General features: G+C 36.5%; 1 protein-coding gene across 4 annotated transcripts; it reads right to left on the bottom strand.

Annotated features, from left to right (window-relative positions):
* Positions 1-15,893: 15,893 nt before the first annotated feature.
* LOC147474320 (uncharacterized) lies at positions 15,894-23,442 on the bottom strand. 4 transcript variants are annotated; one of them, XM_086582451.1, is made up of 6 exons: positions 23,314-23,442; positions 21,806-22,939; positions 19,086-19,345; positions 18,682-18,765; positions 16,642-16,863; positions 15,894-16,522 (listed from the first exon to the last, which is right to left on the bottom strand). In XM_086582451.1, the coding sequence occupies exons 2-6, from the start codon at positions 22,309-22,311 to the stop codon at positions 16,194-16,196; spliced, it is 1,401 nt and encodes a 466-aa protein (XP_086438577.1). In that variant the 5' UTR covers positions 22,312-22,939; positions 23,314-23,442; the 3' UTR covers positions 15,894-16,193. The 4 variants fall into 4 exon arrangements, with proteins under 4 accessions (XP_086438577.1, XP_086438576.1, XP_086438575.1 ...); XM_086582450.1 differs by having other exon boundaries at positions 16,642-16,866; XM_086582449.1 differs by having other exon boundaries at positions 18,670-18,765.
* Positions 23,443-23,654: the final 212 nt, after the last annotated feature.

Genomic DNA, 23,654 nt, shown 5'->3' on the forward strand with positions numbered 1-23,654 from the left:
CACATGAACAATCAGATCAAGAACTGAAGTCTACATTAGCCAGCCTGGCCATCAGCATTGAAACTCTGAGTAAGAAATTCAACCAGTTCTCTATGAATCCTTCCAAGATCAACAAGTCTCAAGTTAAATCTCTCCCAGTCATGCAAGCTAGCCGATACTGCGAAGTCTGTTCTGACACTTCCTATGTAACTCTAGAATGTCCTGGTTACTATCAACATGCATCAGTTGGGGAGTACAATATGAACTCGTTTTAGAGGCCCAACCAAAGTGGTAATAACTTTCAAGGCAATTATTGGAGATAGAACACTGGACCCCCAGGTTCTCAAGATTAAAGTTATATTCCACAAACAAGTCAAGCTTCACAGTTGGTTCCTCAACAACAATTATACTCTCAGCAAAATTCCAATACAAGTGGAGAGTTAGTGCCAAATCCTAGGAGAAATTATGCAGCACCTGCAAACCTGGAGAATGCTATTACTTTACTATCACAGAAAAATCAGAAGTTTGAAAGTGTTCTAGAGCTTATTGCACAGTCTCAGCTCAATCTCCAACAATCTCAGGCAAGTCAATGTTCTAGAATGGAGTCTCTAGAAGCTAAGGTCGACCAACTCACCACTGCTTTGTCTGTAAAGACACAAGCCACTCAACCTAGCTTATTGGAACCAATATTGAGGAGTGAAGATGTATGCCACATTGGGACAACTTCTAGTACTTATCACCTCTATGATCATGTCAACTCAGTTACTACTTTCAGATCAGGATTGAAGATAGACAACAATGTTGACTTACCTTCTCATGATGACATTGCTACAGAGCAATCGGTCAAAATTTCAAATGAAGTTCGGAAGGAAGTGGGGGAAACCCTTTCCACTCCCATTTGTCAAGATGACCAAGACAAGATATGCAAGAATGCTGAAGAGAAAGAAGAGCAGACACATGCTGAGGTGTTTGTACCTTTTCCTATGTTTTTTGGTCAAAGCAAAAATGACAAGCAATTTTTAGAGATGAAGGAGGCATTTGAGAAAGATAAAATCAATATCCCCTTTCTCACAGCCATCAAGCAGTTGCCATCATATGCCAAATTCTTGAAGGATGCATGCAACATAAAGAGAAGTACTCATGTTCCAAAGTGGCGAGATCTATTTGACAAAAACATTTGTTATCCACCAAAGAAGCTCGGTCAAGCTCAAAGATCTAGGAAGTCCTACAATATCATGCAAGATAGAAGAAAAATTCACGTACAGGTAATGCTCTTTTAGACCTTGGTGCTAGTGTTAATCTCTTGTCATATCATGTGTACCAAGCGTTGGGCCTGGAGAACCTAAAGCCTACAAAAGTCAAATTGAAGTTAGCTGACCGTTCTACCAAGATTCCCAGAGGCATAGTTGAGGATGTTCTTGTTCAAGTAGTCGATTTCTACTATCCAGTGGATTTCATTGTGATAGACACCAAGGAGGCCTTTGATAAAATTCCAATTATTCTAGGCCGATCTTTCCTCGCTACCACAAAAGCTTTGATAAATTGTCACAACGGTGAAATGAAGATCAATTTTGGTAAGATGTCCATGGACATAAATATCTTTCACCTGTTTCATAAGGATTGTGATGACGCTGAAGGTGAAGAGGTATACTTCCTTGATAGCATGATATAAGAATTCTCCCCATTTGAAGATACAATTGAAAGTGCTCAATCTAGAGAAAACTGTGATGAATCTGAGAACCCCACCACAGAGGCGTTGCTAGCCATGTTCTTGGAATCTCTGCAGAAAATTCAGAATTTAAGTGAGCATAATGGAAAATTGACAAAGAGAGTATCATATCTTGAGAAGATGAACTCTACATTTCAGGATGAACAATAGACTTCTTCCCAGAAAAATCAATTGCTAGAGAATCAGCTTAAAAATTTTTTGGAAAAACAACAGAATCTAGAAACTGAAATGAGTCTTCTTAAGCAGAAAGTGGACCATATTGATAAGAAGCATTGCACTGTTGAAGCTTTTTGTACACCATCATTGTCTGAACGAGAGAAGTATGTGAACCAGTCTACCACCCACCTTAAGCGCAGTTAGCCAGACATCCATTATCATTACTGTAGTGGTAAAGGGCACATCAGATACTATTGTCCTGTTAGAAAGAAAGATTTTCATCAATCTTCTACACAAAGGAACCACAAGGCCTATCACACAATCATCAGACCTAAAATAGTTCAAGGTAGAGAAGCAACTTCACCAGCAATCTTTCCAGCATATCAAGGAGTATTTTTAACAACCCACAAGGTGAGACCTCCTTGTCCTCCAAACATTCGTCAGATTTAGGTAAGAAAATCTGATCTCCTCACTCCAAATTGATAATGCATGATATAATATATAGTCTTTCTAAAAAATATATATATATTTGGACTAATTATACATGATTTTCTCTATTTTTGTTAGCTTAACCTTTATTTGACAGAGAAATAATCATGTAATTCGGCATCAATGGTAACATCTTCCCTTTTTCTCATTCATTTCATTTACTTAATTTCTATACATTGAGGACAATGCATATGTTAAGTTGGGGGAGGGTGTTGATAACAGTGGTTTTACGTATTCTAACTATCTATGCGTAAACACAAATAATCAATTTACGTAAATACGTGTTTATATCAATATTCTTACTCTCAATAACGAACTAATATAAGAGAGTCAGGATTCGTTCCACTCTTAAACCCTCAAGACTTAATTAGAATTCAACTACTCGACACAAAGAACAATGTGAGAGTAATGTGTGATGTGAATTTTCAAATATCATTATACTATCATTTCCCAAGCAAATCAAACAAGACATGGTATAAAGGGTTGAACTTTGCTTGTTCGAATTTAAAAGGAAACTACTCATGTAAGAATTGATTTAAACTAATAGTGACAAATACTAAATCAATGAATTGCAATAGATGTTTAATGGAAAATTAAGCTAGATTATCAAAAACAACTAACTTTATTAATCTAATGAAAAGTAACAATGATTTAATAATCTATATTAAAACAAGGTATGAAAACTAATTAATTAATGGGATAAAACTCAAAACTAGATCTAGATCTATCTTTTTCTAACCCTAAACTCCATTAACATTAGCTTCTTAACCTAACTTATTTTCTAACCTAACCTACCATTAACAAAGAGCTAAGCTTTTGTTTTTATATGTTCAGATCCAAAAATCGTGCATGGGCTTGGAGCCACGTTTTGGGCCAGAGAATCAGGCCCAAAACCCAATACTTTCAGTCCAAAAAAGGCCTCTTCAGCTGCAGTTGACTTCAATAGACGTTTTGTCCACTTCTGCTCCTCTGATTGGACCAAGGCCTGGACCATTGGAAAGCTCTTTCCGAGCTGGTCGTTTTGACATAAGGTAGGCCCAATTCCGAGGTCTGAGTCCAAAGATATGGTCTTCGGAAGTTATATTAACTTTGTGCACTGTTTCTGCCCGCGTGGACTTTGACTTTTCATCTTTTGACCGGGCTTTACAGAGGCTTTGTCTTCTTGGAAATTGGCCTTTAATCATAGAACTCCTTAGCAACCGACCTTTGCTCATTTATCTCGCTAAAGTGGCACATTTATGTACATAATGGACTTTGAAGCCTGAAATGCATAAAAACACGTAATCAGTATTAACTCTTACTTATTATTCACATAATTGGTCTAAAAGTACGATTGTTAAGGGGTTAAAACTACAGTTTTGGGCTCTTATCAAACCTCCCCCAAACAGCATTTTGCTTGTCCTCAAGCAAATATGAGAAATTAGAATAAGTGACCAAAAATGGAGTTCTAACTACTCTCGTTTCACTGAGTGCGATTGCATTGACCATATGCAACAAGGCCTTAAACCACTAGGAATTCCCTAGTGGACGAGTTATAGCCTCGTGAGAGTTTTCCAGTGAAGGTACTCACAAACTTCATCCATACTACAACGACTAAGAAATAAAACTATTGTTTCCTCATTCATGTCTCAACTATCTATACATCTCACTAGCAATTGAATAAGAATAACCAAGTCAAAAACCTAAACTAATATATATACTATGAGTAATACTATGAAATGCCTAGCAGGTTCGTTTCTGAAAACTCGGAATAGCGTCCTTAAGTAGGTCCTCACATAAATGTCAAGACAAAAAGCACTCTGATTTTTCCACTCAAGTTTCGCTACTCCAGTGTGCAGTGGGCACACTTTACCTTACAATCTCAATGACAAACAAGAAAGCCGGAGTCGATCAAATACATCTGCCACTTACTATCACACTAACATATTCCTAATTGAGCTAGAGGTCTTTATTAGGTGTTGCGGGGATTAGGAGATGGTTTAAGAAGGAAGGAAATTGATATTCAAAAGGACAAGTCTGAGATAATAGAGTCTTCATATTATGTAACTTAGAGAAAACCTTGTTATTTTCTTTTGCTTCTATACTTTGTTTTCATCCTTAGCCATATTTTTCTTTTTCTTTTCTTTGGCTTTTGACTCCCTTTTATTCTATTTTTGGAGTTTTTATTTATTTCTATTTTTTTCTTTTCCTTGGATGGAAACTTCTTTTCTTTTTCTAAAGCAACTAACTAATTTTTGTTTACCACAGGTTTTCTCTTCTTCTTTCTTCACTCATTCTATTCTCGGACTTATTCTTGATTGGGTAAGTTGAATTTTTATTTTGTTTTGTTTTTGTAAGGGGGTAAAGGAATTGTGGTTTATGGAAGGCTAAAGAAAGGCTCAGAGGGGTGACTAGCGGAAAATAATTCATAGGTTTGAATTTCTGGCTATATCGATCCAAAGAGGGCCTAAATTCTCGCTTAGGATATGGCATAGTGATCAAGCAAGTGGACGTGTGATTTCTCTATCCGATTTTACTTCTCCCTTGTGTCATTTCTCAAATGTTTTATTTCATATAAGGCTTTAGGCTATATTCTCACAGATTTGTAGAATAAGTACTTTAGCCTAGATTTCAGAAACTTATCGCTAACAATCATAGATACTCATGTAATATATTTATAGATAGATGCAAAAGATTATTACCTACATATTAACCTAAGTTTCTAACAATTATTCGATGCAAAAGCTCATTGAGACTTCTAGATTGTTAAGAGCATAGAGAAAGAAAACAATACCAATATTCCTAAATGTATAGCATAAACTTATTTATTTATATTTTTGAAATTTTTAACTTGAAAACAAATGCATATTATACATATCTATATCCTAACAGATGCCTTAATTACACGTGTTTCTATGCCCCCCCAAACAAAAAGCATGCTTTGTCCTCAAAGCATTTAAATAAAGAGGGTAGAAAAATACCATGGAAACGCGTGAAATTCTGGAACATCTGCAAAACAAGGTTAGAACATACTAATATAGGAAATAAAAACTGACGCAACTCTATAAGAGTTCCACCCATTATGGGGTTAACAGAATTAAATTGCTTGGGACATAAGCAGACACTAACTGAAACTAAAAAACTTACCTCCACTCCAGCGTTTACTTGTCATCCTCCTCTTCTATAAAGAAGTGAGGTTCCTTCGCATCCTGCCATGCCATTATAATTTGCTAAGCTTGCCGCCATTTATCATCTACGGATGCTAACCTGTTAAGCGCCACTTGGTCGGATGGGGTGTAAGGTACAACCTGATGAGGTTGTATCCTCCACCCTTGCCAAGTCATTGCACGGAAAGATCGAATAATAGAATTGGTGGGTCTCACAATGTCGACCCCAACCCAGTCCGTGAAACGGGCACAAAAAACAGGGAAGAAACATAGTATAATACGACAAACTAATATAGGCATAAGAAGATACTTATGCCTCATGCTATGGGCTCGTGCTAAACTAGACATTAAGGTCTTAGGAAGGTCATATAGCAGGCGTTCCTCAGCTAAAGCAAGGAAGACGCTGCAAGTGGCATCATTCACAGAAGAAAAACGCCACTCCCCTAATATATGTTTAGCATGATAAAGAACATTACCGTATCACATTAAGGGACAAGCTACCAAGGGCTACGTTATATGTCCCTTGGTCCTCTACCCGAAAATGCCGGACCCATAAGCCTCATGCAAAAATTTATAAGTGTAGACATGCATATTATCTACCCAATAGCATCATGGGTCTTGTATTTCAGCGGGCATGGCAAGTCCAAGAACAAATGCTAGCAAGAACCATAAGCGGTTCCTAGCCTACGTGTGTGATCACCTCGCGAAACCAAGCACAATAAGTAGTGCTTTGAAACAAATCTTTGAAAGACTATTCCGGTATTATTGTAGGAGATGTCATCTCAAAACTATGCTCTAGAATAGCTGCAAATCAACCGGGAACAACCCGCAGAAAACTGGAAATTTCCTGGTCTACGTAAGTCAGGGCGCGAGTGCGCTCTGAAGATTTTGGAATTCCAGTGTTTGAGTGCGAGTCGCGCTCACCTTGGGCGCGAGTGCGCTCTGTACAAAAATTCTGAAAAATGTGTAGAGACGACGAGCGCGCTTCCTCCCAGGCAGCGCCCGAGGTGTCTTGAAGATCGAAAAATGAGACGAAACGTGGGAGTGAAAGGTGAGTGGTGGAAGTTAGGTGTAGTGTGGGTTGTGAGTGTAGAATGAATGAAGTTTTTATAGGTTTTGAATAGTTAAAATGAATGGGTAGGTTGCCAAAAAGCTTTAAGGCAATTTCCGGAAACAATAAAATTTCCGAACCCGAAAATGGAAACAATTCATATTCTTGATTCTATAACAACCCTAATATCTTTTATACTGGATTTAGACTAGTAACTTCTAAACTCTCTTAGATTTCATCCTACCACCACATCTAATCATAGGTATGCCAATTACGACAATATTCTCAACCTTCACTCCAAAACAAACTCTAAAATGGAGGATCTTCTACAAATTATGATAGTATAAATAATACCACCCCCAAACAATTCTGGAAGGTGGGATTAACAATAAAATCCATGCACAATTTGAAAAGAACAACATTATATTAAAATACAAATTCAAACAACATTTAACTACCAAATTCAAAGTTAACTACGGAATTTAACAACGTAACATCCTATCTACTAAAAATAATAAAAAACAACATCAAAACAACAAACAAGGAGAAATCTAGCTACTCTTAAAGGGAGCGAGGTGGGGATAAGAATAGGAAGTTTAGTGATCAAGCATGGAAAAACCAAACACCCACCCCAAACAAATTTTTGAAAACAGGGTTTGTAAAATTTTTTTTAAAACGTGGGTCTTTTAAAGTTAGATTCCCTAGACTTAAAGTGATATATATGTATTTACATGCAGTTTCCCATATATCAATAATCTAAACAATTGTGGATCTTTCCATAAATATTTAACATGGAATGCACCACCAAACAGAATCAAGCTCCAAAACTTTCTATGACGCAACTTAGTTGAATAAGAAGGTGTCCAAGTGAATGATCATGAGTAAATGAATGGTTTAGGAAAATACTTGGAATGTGGATAAGTGTTAGAAGAAAAGGGTGGGAAGAATGATTGGATTTTATGAGGGATTAACTCAAGTGGATGGTGGTAGGGTGGTGCTCTAGGTAGTGCTTGAGAAGGTGGATCATCACAGGCTCTTAGAAACTCGTCGAATTCCTCATCTAGGTTGTTCGTGATCCATATAATTATTGTATTCATCTCCATCTTTGAGGAATTTATCTATCTCGCCTATTGTGAGGTTTAGTCCATCTCTTCTATGGTGGGAAGGCAGGGTTGAAAATTCTTTCTCTAGTTCAGGTTATGTTCAAAGAGTCAAAATTGTGATCTTTGTCTTCTTCCATAAGAGGGATATGTACTAGTGTAGGGACAACATCGCCGAAAAAGCTAATGTGATATACAAAACTCTCAATAGACTTAACTTCACCTTCTACAGGAAAATCTAGTTGTTCATTCGGTTGTATTTTCCCTATACCTAATATGAGGGGGAACATATTTGTTAACCGTTGCTTTATCTTTTATCACTTTCCAACTAGGTTTCCATATTGGAACCTCTACAGGTGTAGGGTCTTCAATTTCTATGACAGTATTTGGTATGGTATCATTTATAGTTTGCGGGTGATCTTTAGGCATAGTCACTTGGTTATCAACTACTCTCCCTGAACGAAGGGTAGTGACTGCCTGTAGGTCCCCTTGGTTTATACTACCATTACACTGAATACTTTTTATTTCGAAGGCGGTGTTTGTTAACTTAGGATTAGGCTCTGCTTGACTTGGAAACACGCCGGTTTGGTTATTATTTTGGTTAGAAGACATGTCAATAACCTTTTGGCACAAAGACTGCATCATTTGCATCGTTTGTTTCATCATATTAGAGTTTTGCTCATGCTGATCTTTCATCAAGTTGGAGTTTTGTTGCATAATTTGATTTTGTTTCTCCAACAAGGTCACTACTACTTTGTCTGTAGATGGTTGTATTGGAATTAAAGCTTGTTGAGCGTTCATGTCTTGATGTTGATAGTTCTGGGTTCTGGGTACTAAACCTCTATTCTGGTCACCTAAGTTCCCTTGTCCTTGATGTTGAGTTAACTGGTTGAAGTGTGATGGGTTGTGGTGGTGTTTGTGCATAGACAAGAGGACAATAGAAGTTGAAATGCTCAAGACTACAACAGACATTACAATGAGTAGAGTTAATGTTCATGACTGGAGTGGGTTGTTGTTGAACAGAGATGGCATCTACCTTTTTAGTGAGGGCATCGATAAGAGTTTTAAGCTCGAGATCATGTTTAACCTCAAGAGCAGAAGGAGAGGAGCGAGAGGAATCGTTTCCTCCCCAATTGTTGTTCTTCTTAGATTGATCCTCTAAGAATTTATAAGCCTCCAAGGCTCCTTTACTAAGAAAACTACCCCCAGTCATGATATCTAGAACCTCCTTATGATAATGTGAAAGCCCCTTGAAGAAAGCATGAACAAGCGTGTCTTTCGCAAGATTATGATTGGGCATTCAATGAGAAGATCGCTGAAACGATTCCGTGCCTCTCGAAAAGGATTCATGAGGATTCTGGCTGAAGAAATGAATCTTGTGAAGCATTTCATCTGTCTTTAGTGGTGGGTAAAATTGTTCTATGAACAATTGAACAAGTTGAGCCCATGAGTCCACAGAGTTTGGCGTTTGGGCAGTTAACCAAGACGCCGCCTTGTCGGCTAGGGTGAAAGGAAACACCCTAAGTTTAACTTGCTCTGGACTTACGCTAGGATGATGGAATGTAGTGAGAACTTGGTCTATCCTATGCATGTGCTGGTAAGGCTTCTCGTGGTCTAAACCATGAAAAACCGGTAACAAGTTAAATATATGAGGGAGGATTCGAAAATCCCCCACTAGGTCCGCAAGAATGATGCACGACTTAGGGCCATCGTTTAGGGCTTTATAAAAATCCAAGAGAGGAGTCTCTTGTTCTTTAGCCATTGATGCAAGTGTAGTGTGTGAAATTCTAGATAGGCGTGTTGTATTTATTTCTACGAAAAACAAGCCTGATTATACTAGAATTAAAACTCCTCTGACAGAAGAGGGAGGAGTGGAAGAAGGAGTACCTGAATACCTCCTTGCTACGCGTTTGAATAGCGTCTTGTATACACGATCTCAGTGTATTTAACAAGTTAGAAACACTGAGTAACTTGAAGACATAAAAATTTGAACTAACCTGTGAAAATTGGGCTGTTCACGCTGAATTTTCTTTTGAGGGCGCGAGTGCCCTCTGTTTGGGCGCGGGTGCCCTCTGTTTTTTCGAATGTCCAGTGTTTTGGGCGCGGTCGCGCTCCAGGGTTTTCAAGTTTTAGGCCTTTTATCTTACTCCAAAAAATTTGAAATTTTTACAGTAATTTTCTAAGACGTTTATCAAGTAGCCTGTAAAATTTTAGATCAATCGGAGCTATGAAAGTCCCTCTACTGCCCTGCAAAGTTTGCGAAACAGTTTTCGGACACAAAACAAACAACCGAATGGTTAACCCATCAAAACAAAGCCAAAAATTGCCAAAGTTTTACTGGAGAATCCTGACAGATCCTACTTGTTTCTGTAAAAAATTTAGAGCAATTAGAGTTCTACAACCTCTCCTTACTGGCTGGTGTTCCGGATATTAAGTGTTTGCAACACTGCAGAAACACACTAGAAACACTCTACTATTTAGGTGGTCAAAACAAATTAAAAGCTCGTCAAAGTTTTACTACAAACTCCTGACTTAGGATGGATACTCCTGTAAAAATTATAGAATTTGTAGAACTTCCTAAGTAACCTTACTCGTCTGTCTTTCAAGAACATACGATGTGAAAACTGAAATGCAGCACTATAAAGATCGTATTTTTTTCACAAGGTAAACCAACTTTGAAAAATCTGAAAATATTCCAGTAAATCACCAACACATTAAATATTATGTTTGAAAATTTTCAGAATTTTCGAAAATTTAGAAATACCTTCACCGTAATGTTTTTCTCTGTGAATCCGCAGCCCCTATGCCTGAAACAGTGAACAGTTCCGAAAATTCAAGAAATAAGAATGAAAAATTAAAAGGGTGGGTGGGTAAAGAATGGGGGATTGCCCCTTGGATTCAAGCAATTGAATTCTTGTCTTGAACAAGATTAAGATGGCAGCGGCGCCATTTGATAACAGTGGTTTTACGTATTCTAACTATCTATGCGTAAACACAAATAATCAATTTACGTAAATACGTGTTTATATCAATATTCCTACTCTCAATAATGAAGTAATATAAGAGAGTCAGGATTCGTTCCACTCTTAAACCTCAAGACTTAAACAAATTCAACTAATCAAAGCCAAAAGGAACAATGGTGAGAGTAATGATTTGATGTGAAATTTCTATACTACCATTCCCCACACAAGAACAATAATAAGAACATGTCATTATGGAATAAGTAATTAACTTTATAAATCTAATAGAACAATAAGAACAAGATATGATTGAATGAATAACAACTATTTAATACTGAATTTAAGGCAAGAATAAAAACTAATTAATTAATCTAAAACTAGATTTAGAACTAAGGTTTAATGGCTACTTTTCTTATCCTAACCTAATTTATTTTCTAACCTCTCTATCTACCATTAACAAAGAGCTAAACTTTTGTTTTTATATGTTCAGATCCAAAAATCGTGCATGGGCTTGGAGCCACGTTTTGGGCCAGAGAATCAGGCCCAAAACCCAATACTTTCAGTCCAAAAAATGCCTCTTCAGCTGCAGTTGACTTCGACAGACTTTTTGTCCACTTTTGCTCCTCTGATTGGGCCAAGGCTTGGACCATTGGAAAGCTCTTTCCGAGCTGGTCGTTTTGACGTAAGATAGGCCCAATTCCAAGGTCTGAGTCCAAAGATATGGTCTTCGGAAGTTCTATTGACTTTGTGCACTGTTTCTGCCCGCGTGGACTTTGACTTTTCATCTTTTGACCGGGCTTTACAGAGGCTTTGTCTTCTTGGAAATTGGCCTTTAATCACAGAACTCCTTAGCAACCGACCTTTGCTCCTTTATCTCGCTAAAGTGGCACATTTCTGCACATAATGGACTTTGAAACCTGAAATGCATAAAAAACACGAATCGATTATTAACTCTTACTTATTATTCACATAATTGGTCTAAAAGTACGATTGTTAAGGGGTTAAAACTACAGTTTTGGGCTCTTATCAGGTGTACTTGAGAAATGAATTTCAAAAGTTATTTTTCAAAAACAAATATATTTTTGTTTCTATATCAGTAGCATGAGAAAAATTAATTTTAATGATGAGTCTGGGATATAGATTATATACTGCTTAGTGTTGAGTTTGATAGATAGTTGATATTATTGATTTCATTACCGCTTAGACTATTTATTATGCTCGGACATAATTCTTGTTAATAGAATTCTTTATCAAGGCACCACCATAGTACTTGGTCAGTTTTGTGTACTTTTGCTAGAAGAGAGATTTAACCCCTAGTAAACTGGAAGTAGATTTTTTAGGCTTTGCCCGTGAGACTTGAGCTTTATACCCATTCTTTGGAGAGTTCTTACAAAAAATCTGAGTCTTAGTGACTCAATATCTTTCAGTTCTTTATGTCGTTGTAATATAGTTTCATTATTCGTTGATTTGGTTAATCACGAAGTGACATCAACTGGCGAGATAGCCATTAGGACTTGTAGTCTATTCAAAATAGAGTATCATACTGATAAGTCAAGTAGTGAACCCATTCAGCCTTAATCCCACCTAGTAGGACCATCATGTTAAACCCTTTTGAGCTTTACAATAAGCCATTTTCTTTCATAAAACCCTTTACCGTTTACCCAAATCCAGACAAGGAGTATAGCCAAACCCTTTATCAGCCATACCCATATGTTTCTGAGAATACGAGGGGTATAAGGAGGAAGAAAGAATACAAAAGGAAGATTACAGGAAAATATCAGAGAGATACAATGAAGACCATCATTCTGTTCTAAGTGAAAGAAGCTAGTGGAAAACAAGCATATCTAGTACTAATCAAGGATATACCACTGAGATAAAAAATTTTAAAATTCAAAATTAAAAAAAAAAAAAAAAAAAAAAAAAAAAAAAAAAAAAAAAAAAAGTTGAACAGAATGAATGGAAAAGCTAAAACAAATGAAGAATTTTCTCTGCAATACAGGATTTGAAGAAATCTTCCAAAGAAATAAACAAAACCCTTAGTGTTTTCAGAAACAACCTTTGAATCCTTTTTACCTTTCCTTCTTAAACTAATACCCAAGCCAAGTTACAACCCATGACTTATCACTACAGTATGGTACGAAGTCTAGAATAGGTGAGAGGATGCTAAAGTGAAGGACCCGATACTTCATATGTGATTGACATTCTTTCCATGAGACTATTTTCATTCAGAAGTCTGTTTTTCAAGGTAGTATGTGGGATGTTTGTATGCATTATTCTTTTCCCCACATACATGAGGTAAAATAGTAGACCATCTTCTGAGAGATTCTTTGCTGAGAGTATGAATGGTAAGGATTGAAAGTCGAGATTATCTGCCTATGGTAAACTAGAGATTCCGTTTCTTGGAGGAGAGTATATAGGAGACCGAGTACACACATAAGCCTTGATTGAGAATTTTGTCAATTTTACTATCTCCCATCATAATCTATGAGTCTTTACAAAGAATGTAGTTAGCAATGGAGACCGTCATTTGGAGTAAGCACTAAGTGGGTAAGGAATTTCTCTCTCTGAAAAATACTATCATTCTTAAACGTGCTATTGATTGATTTTGTGGGTATATCACCTGAAAACCCTCACGAGACTATAACTCGTCTTTTTTGGGAAACTTAAAGGTTTAAAACCTTGTTGCATATGGTAAATGTAATCGCGATGCCTGTAAAAGTGAGTTAAGATTTTATTTTTGTTAGAATGTGATTTTGAGCACTTATCTATTTTTTTATCTTATTTGCGAAGAGACTAGCAAAAGGCTAGTTGGGAGTTGTGATAAGTGCTCAAAAAGTACAATTTAACCCTCGATTATGCCTCTTGTTTAGCCATCTTAGTGGACTAATAGTGCTTGTAAGTTATGTTTTATGATTCTACAGGTGAAAAAGAGAGTTTTATGGAATATTAGAGAAAAAGGGGTAAAACGGAGCAATTCGGAGCATTAAGGATCACATGGGAAGCCCGTGGACAATCATAGAGAAGGCCAAGGAATTAAAGCTATTAAATATGCGACTTGGACCTATTTTAAGCCTATTTGGATGCCCAAGGCAAAAGGATTCGTTGCTTGGACCAAAGCCCGCAAAAGATGATAGAAGGATAGAGCAAAAGAAGGCAAAATAGACTTCCGCGTCTGGGACGCATGGATCGTGCATCCAGACGCATTGCTCGCATCTAAGACTCATGGATCGCGCGTCGAGACACATTGCTCGCGTCTGGGACGAATGGATCGTGCGTCCAGATGCATGAACTGACACTGTAGCCACTTTCTTCTCAGTTTTGGAGATAAAGTTGGACTCTGAAGGAAATTGATTTGTATTAGAAAACAAATGACGGTTTGGAATGGTTCTAGAACTCATTGTAACCTCTATAAATAGAGAACCTAAGTGCCTCATGTAACTCACCAATTCACTTATATTCTTGTCTCCAGAACTTGAGGCAGAGAAAAATTAATAATAAAAGATTCGGTTTTAACTACTCGAGTCTTAATAAGTTAGTATTTCTAGTCTTATGTTCTTCAACTCTTCTTCTTCTCGTTCTTCGTGTCCTTCCTTCTTTATGGAAGGCTAATCTTCTCCTTCAAGGGAGGAGATGAAGCCGGTGCTTAAGGTTTAATGATTCTTCTGGTTCATGGTGTTCTTCAATCAGGTTAATTCTTTATGTTTTTAGTTATTAGTTCCATTGCCCAGACTAGGGGATGGAAGTATAGATTAAGGTTTTTATTTATTACAATCGAATATCATGCTAATTTAAGGTTATATTTATTGCAATTGAATATTTGCTAGTGACATGTTTTTATTTATTGCAATTGAATATAATGCTAGAATAGGGTTTTATTTATTGTAATTGAATAGTATACTATTATTCTCTACTTTTCTTCTAGTTGTGTAGTGTTATGAAGCCGGTGCTTAAGGTTTAATGATTCTTCTGGTTCATGGTGTTCTTCAATCAGGTTAATTCTTTATGTTTTTAGTTATTAGTTCCATTGCCCAGACTAGGGGATGGAAGTATAGATTAAGGTTTTTATTTATTACAATCGAATATCATGCTAATTTAAGGTTATATTTATTGCAATTGAATATTTGCTAGTGACATGTTTTTATTTATTGCAATTGAATATAATGCTAGAATAGGGTTTTATTTATTGTAATTGAATAGTATACTATTATTCTCTACTTTTCTTCTAGTTGTGTAGTGTTTTAGAGTAAGGGAAGTATTCCTTATGTTTGCCTTAGATGGTAATTCATTGAATAGCTGCCCAAGCTCACATAAAAGGAAAGAAGATACTCGTAACATGAACATAGGAACAACTTTAAGTAGAGTTAATTGTTTAAAGATGTTTCACCCAAAAAGGAATCAACACTTGCTTGATTGCCCGATTGTAGTCTACTTGGAGAACAACATGAAGCAAAAGGTCATTGAATCAAAAACATTGGTGGATTTGAATCTCTTGAATCTATCTCTCTCATATTCTCTCCCTTTTTCGAATTCTTAGTTTTAGTATAACTTTAGTTAGTTAGTTTAGTTTAGTTTAGCATTAGAATCTAAAATCTCTACAATCATAGTTTTTAATCCCTCAAACCCTCTTTCCAGTCCTGTCCTTCATATAACATACACTTAAAAGTGGAACGATACCCTACTCATCATTTACTTATTAAGGGATAATTAGGTTTTGATTCGCTTCTATTTTGTTCAACGACCATCATCTATCTACATCATCCCATATACCATTAATAACACAAAAAGGAGCAAAGGTCACCTGGAAAGACACTGTGGAAAGGCATTGTTATATCATACTTCTCCACTTTTGATTGAACCCAAGTTTTTCAAAAATGTTATCAACAAAGGCCCATTCAACCCTGTCATAGGCCTCGGCCATGTCTATCTTGAGAGCACATCAACCCTCATTTTTATTTTTCATGTTTTTCATATTATGAAACACCTCACAGGCAAGGCCTACATTGTCCCTAATGCTTCTGCCTTTAATGAATGCCCCTTGAAAAAGAGATACAATTCTATTCATAAGACATTTTAGCCTGTTTGTAAGAATCTTAGATACAATTTTGTACCCAAAGTTACATAGGCTAATAGGTCGAAATTTAGAATCATGGTCAGGATTCACTTGAGCTACAATATCATGTGCTACTGGACTTAAAGGCCAGTGTAATAAAGTGTTTACACATGAATTTCAACTTAAGGTGAGGCTTGTTCAGTTCATCATATTAATGTAAACAAATAAAGCACTTTTAGTTAAAATTTGGAATTTCTAAGGCATGATAGATTTAATCCAGCAGGATTCACACGCAAAGCGAGTATTTTAGCTATACCAGTCGATATAAACATATATTAAAGGTAATACAATAATTTCATCGAAAAAAAACAAAAAGGTAATACAATGAGGTCAATGCCACTTCTGACAAAAAAAAAACGAAAAATGATCCACAACCGATGAAAGTATCGAGAGACCTAGACAAACTTTGGAATCGAATACATCATGCTGCAAGGGAAAACAACAATATTGATTTGAAGCACCCTCCTGTTGCATCATTCTCTAGACTCCTCTTCACTGAAATCCCTCAGCTCAAGCTCCTCGATCAACATTCTGAATGCTTTGGCGACTTCCAAGTTGAGGTTGGAATAATTACGACAAAAGTTGAAGTCTAAACTCAAATCCTTGACCAATTCCCACTGTTTCTTATAAAATATATCCAATTTCTGATACACATTCGATCCTTCATATAACAAATGGCAATAATCAGTCTTCATACGAAATCCCTTCAAGCGTTGCTTCAAATCTTTTTTCATTTGTCTTACACAAGCGACCAAGTAAAGAAGCGAATCGAAAGATTCCTCATCCAGATGAAGTTCTCTTCCTGGAAAAAAAAAATTGAGTAACATAGGCAAGGCAATGATAATGAACATGAGAGCTAAGACACAGAAAAATGAAAAGCCAAGGAAGTTAAACAGATACATATAGAAGAGAACAATTTACCACTTGCTTTTGACACTTGCTGAATCGATAGGAAATCATCCTTCATCGACTCATGAAGTCCAATCATTGTTTGCATTGATCTGCTCAGCCCGAACCATAACAACCTCTCAAGATGATCACAATTTCCAACATTTTCAGGCGTATTTTCAACAAATCGGTAAGATATGTCAGATATATTCATATCATCCTCTGAAGTCTTGGTCTTCACATATCCCCGAAGAGCTGCTGAAATGGGAATAAGGATCAAAAACTGCAAGAAATGATACTATAGACTGATGAGATCATGTAGATATTGTAACTTGCAAGCAGTAAAATAAATTTTGAAAAGACAACCCGGAAAGAAATACACTTTGAAGAGCTTAGCAACTGACTTTAGGTTTTAGATCAGTCCTAAGCGGTCTCTGGTTCCCTCCCATTTCCCTCTTTCATAACTAAAGGGTGCAATTTTGCTACACATGCTCCTAACAGTGACACACTCGACCAGCCTTACAGGAAGTCTCGTGTCATAATTAATAAAGCAATTCATTCTCTGACACTAATTAAATTAGGAATCAAACACTTTAGAGAGGAAAAACAGGAATCATTTTTAGTTTTGTTTTCATTTATTTTTTAAAGTAAAATTCAATTAATTCATATATCAACATAACAATTTTACAAGACGATGATCTCTTAGCAAGAAACTACTTGACCTACTAGAGGGACCCCATTCCCTATTACAACCGACTTTAGGTCACGAGCATATCCCAATTACAAAAAGTTTTGATTGTGCACCCCCTTCAGGCAAAAGGGTTAGCTCATGCCCAATCATAAAGCTCCTCTTTCATTCCTTCAACAACCTTTGGAATATCATTTTCTACTTGCTCAAACACTCTTGTATTGATATCTTCCACGCAATAGCTCTTGGAAAATGCTCCGTAATACACGATGCCTTGCTAGAAAGCAGTAATAGTGAGCTTCATAACGAGCTATAGCTGAGAAGGTAGAGTTACTTTCAAATATACCATCTTTCGCTTTGCCAATATTATTGACTTTTTCTTAACACCGTTTGCTTTTAAGACCTATTAGAGTCTAGAGATGATAAAGAACAAACCCTAACTTCAAATCTTAACTCTCAAAGAAGATGATGGTAACACAAAGAAAAAGAACAAATAATGAAAAAAGTAAGTAAAAAACAAATAAATTAAAACAACAAAGTGAGAAGATTCAAAAAAGGCCTCCAATACACTTTTAACACAAACCAAACCCTTGAGATCTTTCAACCACAATACAATTTTCGCCCCTACCAGCCACAACTAGATAGTGCATCAAATAGGCTGGTATTCGTACGAAATTCCTTCATGCAAGACAACTTTGTCATATCTAGACTGCAAAGTAATACATGTCGACCATCGACACTATATGTCAATTGAACCAACTGATTGGAGGCCAGAAATGCAAGAAAATTAGATGAGCCAACATGCAGAAACGTGAACGTCAGCCAAGCATGCGCGACAAGCATATGACTGTACACTGTTGAGTGAGGACTTCAAGGAACACCATGAAATTCTCTCAAGTCTACTAAAAATACTTCTCAACTCATTAATCTCAAAATAAGTATTGGATTTTGACTCCACACTCCGCAAGTATCTCAAATTCTCATCCTAATAGTTACCCTCACATCATTTGCACCTTATTCGTAATTTCTGAGATTCTAATTCTCCTATTCTATACTGCCTAGGGATCATTGAGTACTTGTTCAGCACTGGGTAACCAACACGAAAGAGAGATTCTTTCAGCATGCTGAATGTACAGCTCTTACCTCCAGAACCCAAGACTTATATATATAATAAACAAGACCTGCCATGCCAACATCCATGCACGTTTTTCCACAAAAAATTCATCAACGATACGAAAAAGAGGTGTTTACAATCAAGTTTCCACCTAATAAGTAATACTGTTGAATTTGAAATAATCCAAAAAATAGGACAGATACGATACACTTGAAATTCAAAGACATCACGAAGAACAAATGATGGAAAAGGAACTCACTAGTATAAGCACCTTTGTGCCGCTTTCGGATATTTGTCATCAACTCCTTCAAGATGAGCAAAATCGACTTGAACTTGATGGAAGGTGTGTTGTTCCCTGTAAAGTTAATGTGGTTCTTAATCAAATAAAATTGAAGTCAATAAATGAGGGCTTCTATTAAATGGAAACAAAAAAGATAGAACTGGTTAAAAAAAGTGAATTTGTGAAGCGAACACAAAAAAGGCTCGCCAAGCAAAAAAATAGAGATACACACGTCAGTCACTCGAGCATGATTAGGTTGTGAATGAACTGTTTGAAGAGAGTTTTGAGAGAATTTCCAAAACGGAGGAATGAAGTGTCAGAACTCTTTGAGTTACTTAATAGTGAAGGGATATGGAGAAATGATTCTTCTGATTTTATAAGAACATACGGAATACCTGTTTCCTGCTGCATCTCTGGTAGGTGCAGATGTTGTTCTTGAATCTCTGAGAACGTCTGCTTCAGATTACCCAGGGCGTTCTTAACACAGTTGACTGAAACTTTTTCCAGCTTGTTTACACTTTTTAACATGCAACCAGAGAACTCCGAGTGTTCATACATATCAGGCTCAACCAAAGTTGTATACTTCGCATTTTTCCTGACAATCTTTGTTGGTTTTGTAAACAGCTCAACTGGGGAGTCGCAATTAGTGGATAAACTGCAAGGAAAGAATGTAAGATTAGAGAAACAAAACAAAACAAAAATAAAAATGTTAACCAAACTTCCATGTGATGCAAGACAAGGATGTTAATGTATCTGTCCTTACAAAACACGATTTCAATATGGTCCTTTTTTCTAATTAGAAGAAAGTGAATCCAGGTACAAAAAAGATGAATCTCAACTTGGAACAAACATGTGGTAAACTGAACAAGCTTAAGAAAAAACAAATACCATATTTCAATTATTCAACCCAATATCCAGAGGTGCATGGTTGAATTTTTTTAAAAAAACAATGCCAACCATATGTGCAAAACCAAATAAGAAAGCTTTGTGTGCAAAATGTTTTCGGGTACTTACACCATTTAATCCCCCAACAAAAATAAAATCCAAATTCTTTAAAGGAGAAGAGAAAATAAATTGATTATTTACGTTTGGATAAGAAAACACGGATAGTTATTTTCCGCCTACGAAATTATTTTCCACCTCGTTCTTCTCCTCTCCCTTTTTTCTCTTTTTTTTCATTAGTAAATGTTATGCTTCATTCCCAAAATCATGTTACAACTTATAAGTAGCTTCCTCTTGAAATCTCTATAAGTTCCTAATTGAAGCACTGCCCCTTGACCAATCAAACAACACTTCTTTAACTTCCACTAAGATCTTGTCACATCTCCTTGGTCCTGATCTCAAAAACTCTCCAGCTGTTCTCTTTCTGAACCACCCACATTAAAGTCTTTGGGAACTGCTTAGCCCTTTGCCCCTTTGTAGTATGGCTAAGCATTGTTTTAGAAAACACAATGAGGCTTACGCCTCAAGGGGAGCCTTTGCCCCTCACAGCAACAAATCCGCATAGAGGCTATAGCATCAATATGTATTTAAAGGCTTACGCCTTCGCCAAGTGATGTAGAACAAGATACTTATGCTTAATTTAGTATGGCTCTAAATGAGTATAATTAGGAATCAACTTATTTCTAAATTTGTGTTGAATTAAATTAGAATTAGTTTCTATTTGCAAATGCTTGGAGTCTAAGTAACCATATCTATAATGGATTCTCTATGTTTTGTACAACCAACTCATTATAATTATTATTATAAACTGAATTTAAGCATATTTTCTTTGATCTATCTTTCCTATCATCTCTAGTCCACTCAAAATCTTCATCTTATTCTTAATCTACAATTCTATAACTTTTTCTCTCTCTCTACTTCCCTTCTTTACTAATTGAGATTTCCGCATCTCTTTCTTACAAAACACTACCTCCGTTCTCCATAATCGAGGCTTACTGAGGCTTAAAGTATCAATGAAGCCCTGTTTCAGCATCATTACATACCGATTCTTTTAATCTTGAAATTTACACATAACTCCGGGTACATAAACAGGTTATATCCTGGCCAAGCCTTCGCAGGTTGATCATCTTCTCTCCAACTTTTTACCCTTTCTGCTGCTGTTGATCTTTTTTCTCCTTTTGCTGCTAGTGAGGATCATATTTTCTCTGTTTTTTCTTTTAATTAAGAATCATCTCATTCACGCTTATTAAACTGAAATCAATTGACAATTACCATCGTTGAACAGTGATTCTACTTAAATTCAAAAGTCCACTTCCTTAAAAATTGCAACGCAAAAATGCTTCTAAGAAAAGGACAGAAAGGAAAGGAAAAACTTCAAATTACTACCTAGCCTAGGTATTGACCCATGTATAGATCTGATTGACACTCTTCAGTAACCAGTCTCTAGAGCAGATCAACTTGAAGACCTGGCTCCCAAATTCCCAATAAATAGCCTTGTGTGTGTGACTAACAAAGTGAGGAATGTGTGTGCTCACTGTGCTGCACCCTTGCTTAACGCTTGTGATTGCTAAGGAAGGTTCCACAGTCTGTTTAATAAAAAGAAGTGAAACTCCCATATAAATTAGTAAACGAACAGTGGACAAAGACGTGACCCACATCCTCCACACGTCAAACAAACTTACAACAAGAACAACACATTGGCTATCCAGACCAAATAAAAAGCTTTGAGTACAAAGAATAGCTTGAACATACAACATTGTTTCAAGAATATAAAGCGCTAATTCTAAAAGGTACAACACAAGTAAATCCATTAGATACGCACAAAAGAGAGAAGATAGAGCAGGCCCTACAAAACTATCTTTCACCTTGATCCACTCCTTATTAAAACTAAACCATCCAACTCCATCTTAATATCTAGAAGTTGTTACAAAAATTTCTAATGGCGCTTTAATTTTGCATTTTCCCTGTTTTCAGTTCCTTCAATCCTAGTACAGTTGCTCAGATTTACCAGCAGTCTTTATCACTTTATGGTATACTATTCTAAGAGATAAATAAGATCGATCAAAGCTTGGTACATTTCAAATTTTAACCTACGTGTGACTCAAATAATGCCTACAAAAAACACAAAATATGCACACAAAAAAACACAAACAAAGCAACATCTTTGACGAACCTGAGTGAGGATGAAGACAAGTAACCCTCAGAAGCACTTTTAGAGACTTCTTTTCCACCTTGAGCACCACTAGATATTTCTATTTTCTTGGTCGAAAGACCACAATTGCTTCCTTCAGCTTCACCAATACCCTTTCTCAAGGCTTCGAGAAGCGTTGCCCTTTTTGAAGATTCCCCAGGATCACGAGCTATTTCAAGAATCTCAAGGAATAGTGGAACAAGTTCTTCTTTCTTAGTATAAAATCCATTTCGACTCTTTGTCAGGCTTATTACAACAGTTTCAATCACTGAGCCCTCTCTTTTTAAAGATTCCTTAGGATCAGAAGCTACTTTCAAAATCATTGTCAAGACTTCCTCATATTCACAGATATTGGAAAATATGTCACGGAGGCTTAAGAAAGCATACGCAAACTGAAATAGCACACTCATATAAGCATCATCTTCTAGAACTCGACCCGCATTTTCACTATTTATTCTGACCATATGGTATGCTGTACGGATGACCATAGAAGTCAGTGAGAATCTTTGTCCACCGAATTCACTCTCAAGTGGAAGTCGAACAAAATGGTGTTTCTTCTCAAGTTCAATCCAGGACTCCAACTTCAACTTGGATGTGTCATCTTTCACTGCAAACTTGTTTCGTCCCAGACGATAATGCGGATTCAGTTGTAGGCCATTTTCCTCTTCATGCCATGACTTCAGTGGAATCTGTTTTTGTCCCAAAGGATATGGTGCATTCAGTTGTTGATCATTGTCTTCTTCACAACGGGGACTCTAGCTTCAACTTGGACATGTCATCTTCCACTGCAAACTTCTTTCGTCCCAAAGGATATGGAAGATTCAGTTTTCGTTCATTGTTGTCTTCAGGCCAGGACACTAGGTTGAACTTTATCTTCTTTCGTCCCATAGGATATGGCACGTTCAGTTTTTGGTCATTTTCATCTTTTATTTTTGTGAAAGAGCCATAGATTGGATCTACTTCTCGTTGTAAAATATCCATAACACCCTTACAAAAGTAAAGTTAAACAAACAGGTATACAACGAAGGACCTAAATATGATAAGTTAACACGACCTGGTTATATATCGGCTCCGGTTAGCTTCTTAACAGCACGATGTTACAAACATAATTCACACCTGCAAACACATTAAGAAACCAATACATTTCAGCAAAATATAAACTTGAGTTGCTCATGTCTTTTCTAACATTAAGTTGCTCCACTACAACCAATGTATATTATTCACACATTAGACAACACATATTCATTACCCAACTTTTGAAATGGAAAATGGAGCAAAAATATAGTAAGTAATAATATCTCCTTCGTCCCAAACCTACCATAGGCCATCAAATACGTGAAAAAATCAGAACACCCATATGCCAACTTAGTCCTTTTAAAATACAACTTCGGAGTTCAATTAGGGAAATTATTAAAAAAAAAACGAAATTAAAATAATAAAGATGTAAAAGGAAGTAAAACCTTTAAATTATATATAAAGGAAAAATATACCTGGTTTTAAGGGTTGGCAAGAGACGATAGTGCGAGAATAAGGCTTCTTTTTGTTCCGGCTTATATTTTATGGCTTACGGGCTACTAGTTCGGTTTCGGGTAATGGGTCTAGTCAAAATAGGTTAAATTGGCGTATTTCGGGTCTGTCTGGTCAAATTTAGTCAAATTTAGCATATGTTCAAAACCGGCCCACTAATTTAGTAGCCAGGAAACCAGTTCTGCACACTCCTCGCTTAGAGCATTCCCAATAGCAGTCGACTATTATTCACCTCCACTTAGGTAGTATTTCTCCTCTTTTCCACCATTTTGGTGAAAAACAAGGTGAGGGTGCCCAATTAATG

Source organism: Coptis chinensis, chromosome 9 (assembly GCF_015680905.1).
Source record: "Coptis chinensis isolate HL-2020 chromosome 9, ASM1568090v1, whole genome shotgun sequence".
NCBI lineage: Eukaryota > Viridiplantae > Streptophyta > Magnoliopsida > Ranunculales > Ranunculaceae > Coptis > Coptis chinensis.

Coding starts and splice junctions, on each gene's coding strand:
- LOC147474320 (XM_086582448.1), bottom strand. CDS start 22,311: ATGGTCATCCGTACAGCATACCATATGGTCAGAATAAATAGTGAAAAT. Junction 19,346..21,805: donor TTGTCTTCATCCTCACTCAG/GTTCGTCAAAGA, acceptor CTTTCCTTGCAG/TTTATCCACTAATTGCGACT. Junction 16,867..18,669: donor GCACAAAGGTGCTTATACTA/GTGAGTTCCTTT, acceptor TTCCCATTTCAG/CAGCTCTTCGGGGATATGTG.